At 42.9% G+C, this 12,892-nt stretch overlaps 1 protein-coding gene across 1 annotated transcript in view; it reads left to right on the top strand.

Moving 5' to 3' along the window:
- LOC147707026 (uncharacterized) overlaps window positions 1–12,892 on the top strand; it is a 686,292-nt gene that overhangs the window by 436,813 nt on the left and 236,587 nt on the right. The window contains exon 13 of the mRNA XM_086925617.1: window positions 6,911–7,054. Coding sequence (XP_086781743.1) covers window positions 6,911–7,054 — 144 coding nt within the window. The remainder of the gene's footprint in view (window positions 1–6,910; window positions 7,055–12,892) is intronic.

The following is a 12,892-nucleotide window of genomic DNA, read 5'->3' as shown; positions in this document are numbered from 1 at the left end:
TTCCGTCCCATGTTTGGGGCGGAACACTGTCTGTGAGGCATCGAGTAGATGGTTAGACTCGAGAAACCTTGTAAGATGGAGATTGATTTGTCTCTCCAGGATCTTGCTCACCCAAGGCAGAAGGGAGATGGGGTGGTAGTTGTTATGGTTTTTGGGGTCCAGGTTGGGTTTTTTCAGGAGTTCCATCGCCATAGCCTGCTTCCATGTTGGAGGCACACTTCCTTTTATCATGGAGTTGTTAAGCAGCTCCATGAGAGTAGGAAGAAGGACTTTACTGGCGGCGGTCATAGTGCTGGGTGGAGCTGGGTCATTTGGGGAGCCTGACTTTACCTGTAATGTCAAGGTTTCCAGTGACTATAGGTTTACCAAGGGGAAGTGATCCAGAGCTATTCGCGGGTGGTACTCCGCCTTAGTAGGGAGCTGAAGTTCAACCATGGGGGCTTCCAAGGTTGGGGCTTCAAATGTTACATAGATTTTGTTTATTTTCTGATAGAAAAATTCCGCTAGGTCATTGCAGCGCGCAATGGGGTTATCATTTGGGACTATGGGAGGGGGCAGCTTGGTGAGGGTTTTTACTATTTGATAAATCTCTCTCGGTTTAGATCTGGCCTTCATAATTTTTCCACTAAAATTGGAGGATTGTGCCGTTTTTATTTCAGTTTTGTAGGCTATAATGGCTTTCCTGTACGTGGTTTTGTCTGCGATGGCATACCCCAGACGCCACTTCCTCTTAAGTTTCCTGCAGATTCGTTTTTTCACTCTGAGTTCATCTGAGTACCAAGGGGCTGTTTCCTGAGGTCTCTTTAAGGTGATTTTGCGAGTGGGGAGTATGGGATCAATGGACTTCCGTATCCAATTGTCGAATTCCCTGCTGTCTGACGAGGGATTTGGGGAGAGTGAGGGTCTTGAGTTCGCTAGGGACCTAGTCCACTGTTCTAGTGGGAGCCTAGACCAGTTTCTCATTTTTCGTGGGAAGGGAGTGCAGGATACAGATTTGCATGTGGACCAGGTAAGAGGGATTAGAAAGTGATTGGACCATGGGAGAGGGGTGATGGGGCCTACCCTAAGGTTGTTGCAGTTGCTGAATACAGGGTCCAGCAGATGTCTTTTGTTATGCGTGGGGGCTCGGACTAGTTGCTCCAGTTGTACTGCAGCCAGGCTCGCAGTTAGATCATTTGCTGTGTTGTCTGAGCTATCGTCGAAATGGATGTTAAGGTCGCCCAGCAAGGTAAAGTTGGAGGGAGACATAGCTAGTTCTGCTACTAGGGAGGGTAAAGTAGTATGAAATTGAATCAGTGGGCCTGGAGGGCGATAGACAAGTGTTCCTGTGAAGCTGTCATTAGGAGTGAGCTTGAGGGAGAAGGACATGCTTTAGCAGTCTGGGATGGGGTCCGAGATGCAGTGGCACTGATATAGGGATTTGTAAATGATTGCAAGACCTCCGCCTTTCCCCTGTGTGCGAGCCCTGAGTGATATTTGATAACCAGGTGGGAATGCTTGTATCAGGTCTGGCTCGGAGTCGGGAGTAAGCCAGGTTTCGGTTAGAAAGACTACGTCTAGTAATAGTTAATTTATCATTAAAGAGATTTCCGTGCTATGCTTTGGGAGGGATCTGCAGTTTAGAAGAAGCATAGTGTAATTCTGTGGATCATTTTTCTGCTGAGAGGTGTTAAGCCTGATGTTACAGTTTGAGCAGAGAGAGGGAAGGTCTAGGGGATGGTAGGGGTGACCACAGCTGGTTTTTAAAGGGGGTCTTAGGTTGTGGAGGGACCCTGAGCTATAATACTTCCTCGATGTTTGAGGGGGATCAGGGATGTGGCCCCTGTCCCCGGCCGTCCGCGGACAGGCGCAGACGGGCTTGCCTTTAGCGCGCAGGCGGCGCACCCGCCGCGCACGTCCGCTGCGCGGCCGGGGGAGACACATCGTTTAAGGAAGTGTGGGTGGGGGACGTGGCCGAGTGTCAGTGGGCGTGTCCAGGAGCGAGGGCTTCCCTGGAAATGGCGGCAATTACCGCGGCAGCGTCTTAGTTGGCTGCGCGGTTCAAGTGTCCCAAAGGATGGTCAGGTAAGAGTTTTATAACACACAGATTATTACACAGGTAATTTTTAAAACAGATTAAAACACCAGCTCCCACCTTCCGCCTTCAGGAGCACGATCCAGTACTAAGACGCGCTGGGGAAAAGGTGCGGTTTATATAGTGTGGGTGGGGACATGGCCGAGCGTCAGTGGGCGTGTCCAGGAGCGAGGGCTTGCCTGCAAATGGTGGCAATCACTGCGGCAGCGCCTTAGTCGGCTGCGCGGTTCAAGTGTCCCAAAGGATGGTCAGGTAAAGGTTTTAAAACACACAGATTATTACACAGGTAATTTTTAAAACAGATTAAAATACCAGCTCCCGGCTTCCGCCTCAGGAGCAGGATCCAATACTAAGACACGCTGGGGAAAAGGCGCAGTTTATATAGTGTGGGTGGGTGGCGTGGCCGAGCGTCAGTGGGCGTGTCCAGGAGCGAGGGCTTCCCTGGAAATGGCGGCAATCACCGCGGCAGCGCCTTAGTCGGCTGCGCGGTTCAAGTGTTCCAAAGGATGGTCAGGTAAAGGTTTTAAAACACACAGATTATTACACAGGTAATTTTTAAAACAGATTAAAACACCTGCTCCTGGCTTCCGCCTCAGGAGCACGATCCAATACTAAGACGCGCTGGGGAAAAGGCGCGGTTTATATAGTGTGGGTGAGGGGCGTGTCCGAGCGTCAGTGGGCATGTCCAGGAGCGAGGGCTTCCCTAGAAATGGCAGCAATCACCGTGGCAGCGCGTTAGTCGGCTGCGCGGTTTAAGTGTCCCAAAGGATGGTCAGGTAAAGGTTTTAAAACACACAGATTATTACACAGGTAATTTTTAAAACAGATTAAAACACCAGCTCCCGGCTTCCGCCTCAGGACCACCATCCAATACTAATATTGGTAATAGTGATTAACTAATTGCTTTTCGCAGAAAATCGCACTTAAGTAATCTCAATTACAAATGTTGATACATGTGACTCTTAGAGTGTACTTATTTAATACAAAAGAAAACTTTCAAGTATTAGACACAATCACTCACACATACAAAAATACTAATATTTGAACCAAGATTTTATTAATATTGTGAAAATACAGGGCCCGATGCACAGAATGAATTTAAGACTCAATCCTAAACTTACTACTGTTTTGGTATTCACAGATTGCAATTGCTACTTTTGGTATTCACAGAATGAATTTACTACTTTTGGCATTCACAGAATGCACTTACTCATTTCGGTATTCACAGAAGTTAGGACTCCTACATTTTGGACTCCTAAGTGCCTTCTGTGAATACCGAAAGTCATACAATTAGGATATTTCTCAATTTAGTAGTAGTAAAGTTAGGACTCCTAACTTTACTACTACTAAATTGAGAAAAATCCTAATTTTAAGACTTTTGGTATTCACAGAAGGCATTTAGGCGTCCTAAAGTTAGTAGTCCTAACTTTACTACTACTAAATTGAGAAAAATCCTAATTTTAAGACTTTTGGTATTCACAGAAGGCATTTAGGTGTCCTAAAGTTAGTAGTCCTAACTTTACTACTACTAAATTGAGAAAAATCGTAATTTTAGGACTTTCAGTATTCACAGAAGGCATTTAGGAGTCCTAAAGTTAGGAGTCCTAACTTTACTACTACTAAATTGAGAAAAATCCAAATTTTAAGATTTTCGGTATTCACAGAAGGCATTTAGGAGTCCTAAAGTTAGGAGTCCTAACTTCTGTGAATACCAAAATTAGTACGTTCATTCTGTGAATACCAAAAGTAGTAAGTGCATTCTGTGAATGCCAAAAGTAGTAAGTTCATTCTGTGAATACCAAAAGTAGTAAGTGCAATCTGTGAATACCAAAACAGTAGTAAGTTTAGGATTGAGTCTTAAGTTCATTCTGTGAATCAGGCCCGCAGTGAGGTTCATTTTAAGTTATTCATCAAGCACTGTAGCACATCCCCTGTCCAGAGATCATTGCAGAGGGAGTGAGACAAATGCAAGTAGTAGATAGAGATCATATTAACCATAAGGTTGAAGTCACAGATTACCTAGTCCCTTCCATTCTAAACCTCACTAGTCTACTTCTCTTTCAGCAGAGTCTTATCAAAAGTGACTTTAACATTTAGGAAAGAGGACAACTACTTTCTTGCTTTTACTATGTAGGCAGGGTCTATAACCGCTCCCTGTAGTTTTATTGATGTCAATACCCTGACCACCAGTAAATATGATACAAAGAAGTGGTTTAGTGTCAACTGTATTTTGTATGGTAAGCTGCGGGGAGCCCCAATGTTCCTGATGTTCTATTGATGTTTGTTTTCTGTGGTTATATCAATCTAAGTCCACAGTAATTCATGATTTATTTTATTTTTGCCCTTTCATAAGGTGCAAACTCAGCCCAAGGGCACCAAATACGGTTCACAGGGTGATATTCATTTCTTTAGGCACATTGAGATTAAATGATTTGATCAGGCCCACAGGATGTTGAGTCCATGCTGGACTGGAACTAGTTCTGCAGTTCCAAAGTCAGCAGCTCCGGTCATAATGCCATAATCTCTCCATCTGAAGAATGAGCTCTCTAATGATCCTTTGCCATGACTCATGTTTCATATATCTACCCTATATTTTCTAGGAGTGTCAGTCACACTAGTAGGCCCCACAGGGGCCAGCAGGTTCTAGGAGACAGTAAATTGGGAGGCTAACTGCGTAAATGCCACTCAGTACTTCCCTATCTCCCCTCAATTCGCTCTTCCTTAATCACTTAGCCCTTCCCCTTCTTCTCACCTCCCACCTCTACCACCTAAACTGTGCTATGCCTGCCCGAGCTCCTCCTTCGCCACCCCACCACACTACCTGCGTCATGCCATCCACTCTTCTCCTGCTCCAGCTTACCACTCCTGCTTCCTACTTCTTTCACCCCAAATTAACTCACTTCTCTTACTCTTCTTCTGGCTCCACTGTATCTATCAAATCCCCTCCTCTTCTCCTACATTTTCGAGAATCCCCCACCGTTCCTTTGAATGCCATCTTTCAGTGTATTCTAGTTCAGTCAGGGTAACGTATGAGATCTGCATCTCTTGGTTGATGTTCTATGTAAAGCGCTCTGACACTCTCTGTAATATAGCACTGTGTTAAATTGTAAAATGAAATAAAACAATAATTAGTTCCGCACCTTATCTGTGGTTTGGATGATAGCATTTTTGTAGTTTCCAGAGAGCCAGACTAAATGAGCTGATGTCAGAGAGATTGTAACACCATTCTCATGACGACTTAGTCAGATATGTAGACATAACCCTGTAACTTCTCAGTCTTGTCTTTACAGCCAGAATCCTAACTTAAGCACTTCTCTCCGTAGATACACATTGGTTGTCCCCTGAAACTTGGTCACATTAGCCTCAGTCAAACTTGATTAGGTGCAGAGTATTCGTCAAGCCCCAGAAAATCCTGACTCAGTTCAACCTACTTGACCAGTGGCAATTTGTTAACCTGTATCTGTTCACTGTCCAATTAGACATGGCACAGTTCATGTGTTGAAATAACAAGGTGCCATCTTGTGCAGCCCTTAACAGTGCAGACATGTCCATTTCTGCAAACCAAAATTGCTCTTGAGCCAAATATACAACATGCTACTCCAAAAATACCAGAAAGGAAGAGGAATGGATTAGTCATATAGGACAGAGGGAAAACACTTGATAGGCTGAGGACCTATTAGATGCTTGTCATAACTAAATGCATCCTCCCCAGAGTGCTAAGTCCCTGCTGCTCAGCCAGTGTGTGAGGTCATGTAGAATGTTGAGAGTGTTTGTGGGATTGAGGGTCAGGTGAAGATGTGGACTGAGCAGCATGGATGCTGCTCCTGGTCGGCTTAGCTATCTACGTACCTACTTGTAACTAAGATCTAATAAACCTTCTTATAACCTACACTACAGCCACCGGATTTCTTTTACAACAGTGCTTTTAGGGATGGATAGATGAGGGACAATCAGCAGTCAGGGTGGCACACAGGACTGAGGGCATACACTCAATTTTCTTTTAGAAAGGTATGTAATTGTATCTGATTTGTACTACCACATCGCAGGTTGAGTCACTGTTCTCCTTGTCAGCGTCAGGGCCATCGCACTCTTCATACCACACTGTGCAAGAATACAAACCAGGCTGAAAGACAGAAGTCGAGAAAGAACAAAGAAAGGAGGCAGGTCAAAGAGGCAGGCAGGAGTGAAACCAAGAGTAGAGAGAGGAATATCTAACCTGAAAGAGGAAGGCAGTCGAGACACAAGGTGGGAGGCAGCAGGTCTACAAAAACATAGTCCCCTCCCAGGATATTCTTTACTACATATATCTTGTGAAAGTGAATAATTGAAGTATTTACCATACAGGTTAGCCTAAATCTACTATGTTATGATGTTTGCCAGATTTGCGAAACCCATCTCGTGATATTTACTCCCCTTGAAATCTCACTTATTCGAAATTGGAACATACTCATACTAAATTTACACAAAACCTGTGGAACATACACTGAAGTAACCCATAGTTAATTAGTTTTTTTATATGCAGAAATGAAACATATTCACCTTCTTGGATCGTGTGTAAATTATGCATAATTGTACTGTTTTTATGAAATTAGCAGTATGCTATGGAAATGTTTGTGAATTTGGACTTTTGTGTTTTTAATTGACTTTAAACCTCTACTTCGGTTCTCACTTGGCTGCCATGAGATTAATAGGAGGAACATGTTATCAGTGTCCTTTCCCCAGCTCCATGGATTAGATAGGCTTTTATAGTTGAAATACAGTGGAAGTGGCTTATACACATTTTCATTTAACCAGCTGATACTAACAAGAGCAATATATGTCTTTTTTTGTCTACAGTAAATGCATCTTTACAAGAACTTCAGTGCTATGAAACTGTCTACAACTACAATAGTTGTGAAAACGCCATGACTGCCATTGACTGCATTGCATCTAACAGTCTGAATTCCATCAACACAACTATAACCCTGAGGCCAATAAAAGGTAGGAAATGTTACATTTGCAGGTGCATCGGATGCAAATTTTAGTAATGCAAATTGTATTAATTTGAGTATTTGTAATCACATCATATACTCTCTTATATTAAACACAACTCAGAAATTAAGAATTAAGGGTTGCAGTGTAGTTATGGCGTGAATGTCTGCATAAACCACATAAAGAAATGTATAAATTAAACTGGATTATAATGTTAAATTAAAAAGAGCAGTTATTTCATATTATACAGCACTTTACATCTTTTGCACTGATTGCGAGGATTGTGGGCTTAGGTGCATATACACCGAAGGGCATATTTACAATAAAGTGGCGAAGTGTGTTGTTAAGCTAAGAAGACTAACGACAAGCTTTGTGAATTTAGAGACGCAGGGCTGAACCATATTTACTAGAATATGGTGCAGCCCCGTGTTCCCGCCTGCGCTAACTTAAGCTGCTAGCCCTAACGCAGGCATGCATGCTGCATAGTGCAAGAGTACCTGTGTTGAGGGGAAGATTGTTTATGTGCAAGAAGGTCCCCCTTCCTGCACATAAACAATCTTTAAATGCCGTTTTGTAACTTCTATGTGTGCTGCTCAATGCAGCACACAAAGAAGTTGCAAAATGGCATTTATTAAAAATGAAAGTGGCGTTGTGGTGGCGATAGCGGCTTGTAAATATACTGTCTGGAATGTCTGGAATGTATATTTTCAGCCTTTATCTCAACACCTGAATCCACCTTCTAGATGTTATTTCCAACCCTGGACATAGTTTGCGAAGTAGCACTACGTGTAGCTACGCAAAGTGCACTTTGCACTACGCGGGCTACGTGTAGCACTTTGCGAACTGCGTAGTACCCTGTTCGCACTGTGCAAGATACCGTTTTCAATGATTGCACAGTGCGGACAAGCATCCGGCACTGTGCAATCATTAAAAACGGCATCTTGCACAGTGCGAGCTGTACTTTGTGCCACTCAAGTAGATTTTTACTTTATCGGCAGCTTTCTCAACGCAAACTGGTAGTTTCTCATCACAAGCGGTCGCAAACATACGCGACCACACGCTATGAGAAACCTAACCTCCCCGCGTTGAGAATCTCGCCGGCAGGTTTATCGTGATGGGCAACTTCATGTTGCTGATCGCAAACGAGGAAAAAGTCTCGTCGGGATGTCATTTTGCTTGCTCGCGGTCGCCAACTTGACGTTGAGGACCGCGAGCAAGAAAAAAATGACCGCTACACTACGCTGCGCTACGCTACACGTTTTTGCACTGTGCTACGTGCAGTTCGCGTAGTGCGAAGTAGCGGAAACTTCCTAACTACGCAAGCGTAGCGCTTTGCACAGGGTTAGTTATTTCCCATGGAATGAGAAATAACTGTGGAGACTCATTTTTCCGTGTAAAATTGCACACAGAATTCCCAGTTCTTTGGGGATTAAGATTAATGTTTACATTTGCCACCTACTCTAAATCGGTGGCACTTTTGAGGGGAGAAATTTATTGGTTGGCTGCCACCGAATAAGGGATAATGTAGATCGCAAGGGGGAGCATTGCAAGTTTATAAGGGAGTTAGGAAAGGGCTGGAGATAGAGGTTGGTCTGAATCTCTTAAACAATTTTACCGGTTAGACGGAGCAGTACCTCATCCGGGCATATCCCTCTATCTAGTTCGTATTTTTATCAGTGTTTGTCTGTCAATAGTATTTTAAAACCACAGTGTAAAACTTGTATCCACTGGAAATGTGAATAGGTTTAGATATTATGGGTGTCAATCTGTCTGCCTGTAAATTATAGCAAACTTTCTTTGTTTTGCGATTAGGGTCATGTAACAATGATCTGCAGGGTAAGCCCATATTCCCAGGGTCAAGCACAAAAGTACTTTTCTGATTCCTGTATGCGATGTAGCAAGCATTTTTTTTAGAAAAGCGTTTATTGTAAACTGTACTGAAGAGGATGTTACAATTAATGGTGAATGCTCACATGAAAAGTGGAAAAACTGTTATTTTCACTATTAAGTGATGTCTGGTAATTGATAGCTATGCACTTAGAGGCATGAATGCTCTCCATCCTTGGGGAGGAGGAAATTCCACCAGATTTGAAATTCTTTCCAAAAGATGGAAATGTCGCTATCCCCATCCAACTGTCTTCTATTATGGGATCAACTTAAATGCAAAGAAAATGCCAACTTTGTATAGATAAGTAAGTTTGTTAAAACACAGAACATTGATAAATTGTGCTGGTTAAGAGTTTAACCCCTTCGATGCTTGTGACGGAACCATTCCGTCATGCCTCACGGTTGAGCTGTGCGGATGACGGAATGGTTCCGTCACGACCACACCCGCGAATGGAATGTTCAGCACCGGGGGAGAATTGGCGCCGCACCACATGTTTTTTACCTTTGATACTTGCACAAGTGCCACTTTTGCCTACGTAATCGTTTGTTCTTGTGCTTGAGTGTCTAACATATATTGCAGTATTATACCGCAAATTATACTCTATTTTCTTTTGTAGCCTGCACACTTGTCACTTTTTCCTCCTGTGCACTTTTTACTACCTCATGTATTTTTGGTAGCCCACATTTTTACTACCTCATGTATTTTGTTTGCTCACAAGTGTCACAATTACCTTGTCTACCTCATGTATTTTTGGTTTCTCACAATTTTTACTACCTCATGTATTCTTCTTTGCTCACAATTATCACTTTACCGTATGTAACGCAACGTATGCCTCTGCAATCTGTTGCTCGTGTAATGTTCTCAGTTTGTACCTTTTCTGTTCCTATTGTGAAGCGCTCTGACACCTTCGGGTAAAGTCCGCGCTATATAAAATTGCATACATAAATAAATAAATAAATAAATAAATAAATAAATAAATAAATAAATAAATAAAGAAAGAAAGAAAGGCAGGCTGCTATCTTGATGTGAGCTGAGGTTGGGCTCCCACATAGCCAAAATAATTAAATTCCTATTAGCTAAACTTGTTTCTGTAGGAATCCTGGTTTCCTTCCAGGTAAATTGGCATAAGTTGCTAAGCCTTCCATAGAGAAAATTACATATGAAACATGTACAACATCACCTTAACAACAACGTATTTAAGAGATAAATAAGATACAAATCCCAAAACAATTTCATTTAAAATGTCCCCTGAGCTCCCAACTGTAGATATCTGGGGGCTTATTTACAAGCCCCTTGCGCCACTTTTGCAGCACTTTTAACATGGGAAAAGTGATGTAAAATTGGCGCAAGGGGCTTGTAAATCTGCCCCCTGGTGCCCTGGCTTTTGAATTGTATAACCCCCAACCAGCCTCTGAATGAAGGCCTAGACCTGTTTCTGGACATGAGTATGGCCCAGGACCTGGAGGGGTGCACCAAGTGCGCGCTCTGTATGAAAGTAAATTACTGTTCCTGTCATGGTTTCAAGCATGCAGCATGATGGTGGCAGCTTAACATGTTTCAGCAATCCTACTGTGCCAAGACCTTTATTATCTGTACCACAGGAGTCGCACCCTACCAGCCCACTTCTGTACAGTTCTGCTGCCATATAAGAACTTTTCCATAGCAGAGGATGTGTATTGAAATCCATTGTCCGTATTCAAGGGAATGCCCAAAACTGGTTGGGGTCCTTCCTCGAGGAGAAGTCCTTCCAAGGCATGGAAGGAAGCCTCTTCTCTGATAGTAAGCCACTCACATGCGGGGTGCCACAGGGCTCTTCACTTAGCCCCACGTTGTTTAATATCTATATGTGCCCAATGACGGACATAGTCCAAGGATATGGCATCTCAGTAATCTCATTAGCTGGTGACATCCAGTTGGTGGTGTCTCTTGACTCCAGGATCAATGGTGTATCAAGCCAGTTAGAGCCCTTTCTTGAACGGGTGGTCAAATGGATGACAGAGAGCTGTCTGAAAGTAAACGGAGAATAGACCAAACTGATGGTCCTCAGCTATGCAGGGTTACCCAGGCCCCTGGCAAGCTGGCCCGCTGCCTAGGGAGTGCTCCAGTCCCAAGTACTGCTATCAAAAATCTCGGCTTCTGGATGGATGAGGAGCTCACCATGGATACCCAGGCAAGCAAGGTGGCAGGTACATGCTTTGGGCTGTTAAGAATGCTCAGGAAAATCCTGGACCTAATTCCCTTACAGCTAAGGAAAATGGTGATACACTCCCTGGTTACGTCCCGCCTGTACTACGGCAACACGCTCTTTTTTGGGCGCTCCTAAGTATCTTGTCAATAAATTACAGAGGGCAGCGGCTAGACTTTTATGTCAGATCTCTATGAAGTAATCAGTTAAAATGCATCACAGACAGCTACATTGGCTCCCTATTGAAGCAATAATTAAGTTTAAAGTACTGTGTATCACACATAGAGCATAAACAACACAGTTCCCAGCAAGATTAGAAATCTAGTCGGTCTATACCTCCCTAAAAGAAACCTGAGGTCAGGCTCTGAGATATTGTTAAACAGTACTAGAATAAAAAGGGCCAGATGGGGGAAAGAGCCTTTTCCCTCCTTGTGCCCAAGTTATGGAACTCTCTTCCTAGGGAGTTAAGATTCACAGAATCAGAATCCATCTTCAGGATGAAACTAAAAACCTGGTTGTTTAACAAGTGCGACTAACCTCCTTCTCTCTCGCTTTTCTGTATTCATGCTTAGCGCTGGAGGCCTACGGGTAGCCATGCGCTCTATAAATCCTAATAATAATAACAATAATTGTTACTGAGGATTACTCCTGGATTGTTTCCTCTGCTGAAAGTGTTATCCAAATATCTAATAACTGACGCAGTAAAGATTTCTGTTGCAACTGCCACTTCAACTTATCTAGAGAACATATACATTAGTACAAGTAATTAAACAGGCCTAGACCCCATACTTATAGGACCTAAAATGCCTAGGGCATTCTTCTCCCATGGTACCATTGGAACATCTCGACATGCCTTGGGCGGTGTTCTCACATTCTTGGATTTGTCCCTTAAAGAACATTCAACACATCCCCATATAATTTGTTTAATTTGCCCATCCATCCCTAACCACCAATAATAACTTTTCAATTTTCTTTTGGTTTACTCTTTCCAAGATGTCCAACATGTGCTAGTCTATCAATCATCTTCTCAGAACATCAGGAATACTAACCTTAGATTTCTTATAAGTAATCCATTGTTAACAGATAATTCCTCCTGTACCTTGCAAAATATGTTCTCTCCCTCATTGGATATATCCAGGCCCCTCCTGTGATAATCTTGTCTTGCACTTTACAGAGAACACTGTCCTTGCCTAACTCATTTTACTATTCAGTATCCGAGATGCAAAATTCAGTAACTTTACGTACTTTGATGTCTGCATCTACCCGCCAATCTTCAACATGGGATTTACTACTATCCAACATGCCAATATTGAAAGACAATCTGCTGCTTTATCTGAAACTCCAGGCACATACTCCATATTAAATTGGAAATCCTGCAATGACGTAGCCCACTTGCAAATGTGACTGGATGCAGAATCTAGTCCCTCTCTTTAAAAAAAATTCATTCAACTGTTTGCTATCACTGTACATGTTAAATCGTTACCCCCTAAAACTTCTTACATTTTCTTATCGACCAATATAATGCCAAAGCCTCTTTTTCAATCAGACACTGTTAATGCCCAGGAGGCAAAGGTTATGGTGTCAACAAAATCACCCTCAACCTGTTTTAATACAGCCCCCATACCCATATCATTAGCATCTAAACAGACCAATCACAACATACAAGGGACAACAATACTCAAATTCCGAGTGTTAGACTTGGCTTTTTCAGCGAGTTTGACTTTGTGGTTTTTGGCCTCCTGTTTTTGACACTGTTTTTGTTGGTTTTAACACT

The sequence above is a fragment of the Lissotriton vulgaris genome, chromosome 6, assembly GCF_964263255.1.
Source record: "Lissotriton vulgaris chromosome 6, aLisVul1.2, whole genome shotgun sequence".
In the NCBI taxonomy this organism is placed as follows: domain Eukaryota; kingdom Metazoa; phylum Chordata; class Amphibia; order Caudata; family Salamandridae; genus Lissotriton; species Lissotriton vulgaris.
The sequence above is the reverse complement of the archived record's forward strand: the minus strand, read 5'-3'. Positions and strand labels throughout refer to the sequence as shown.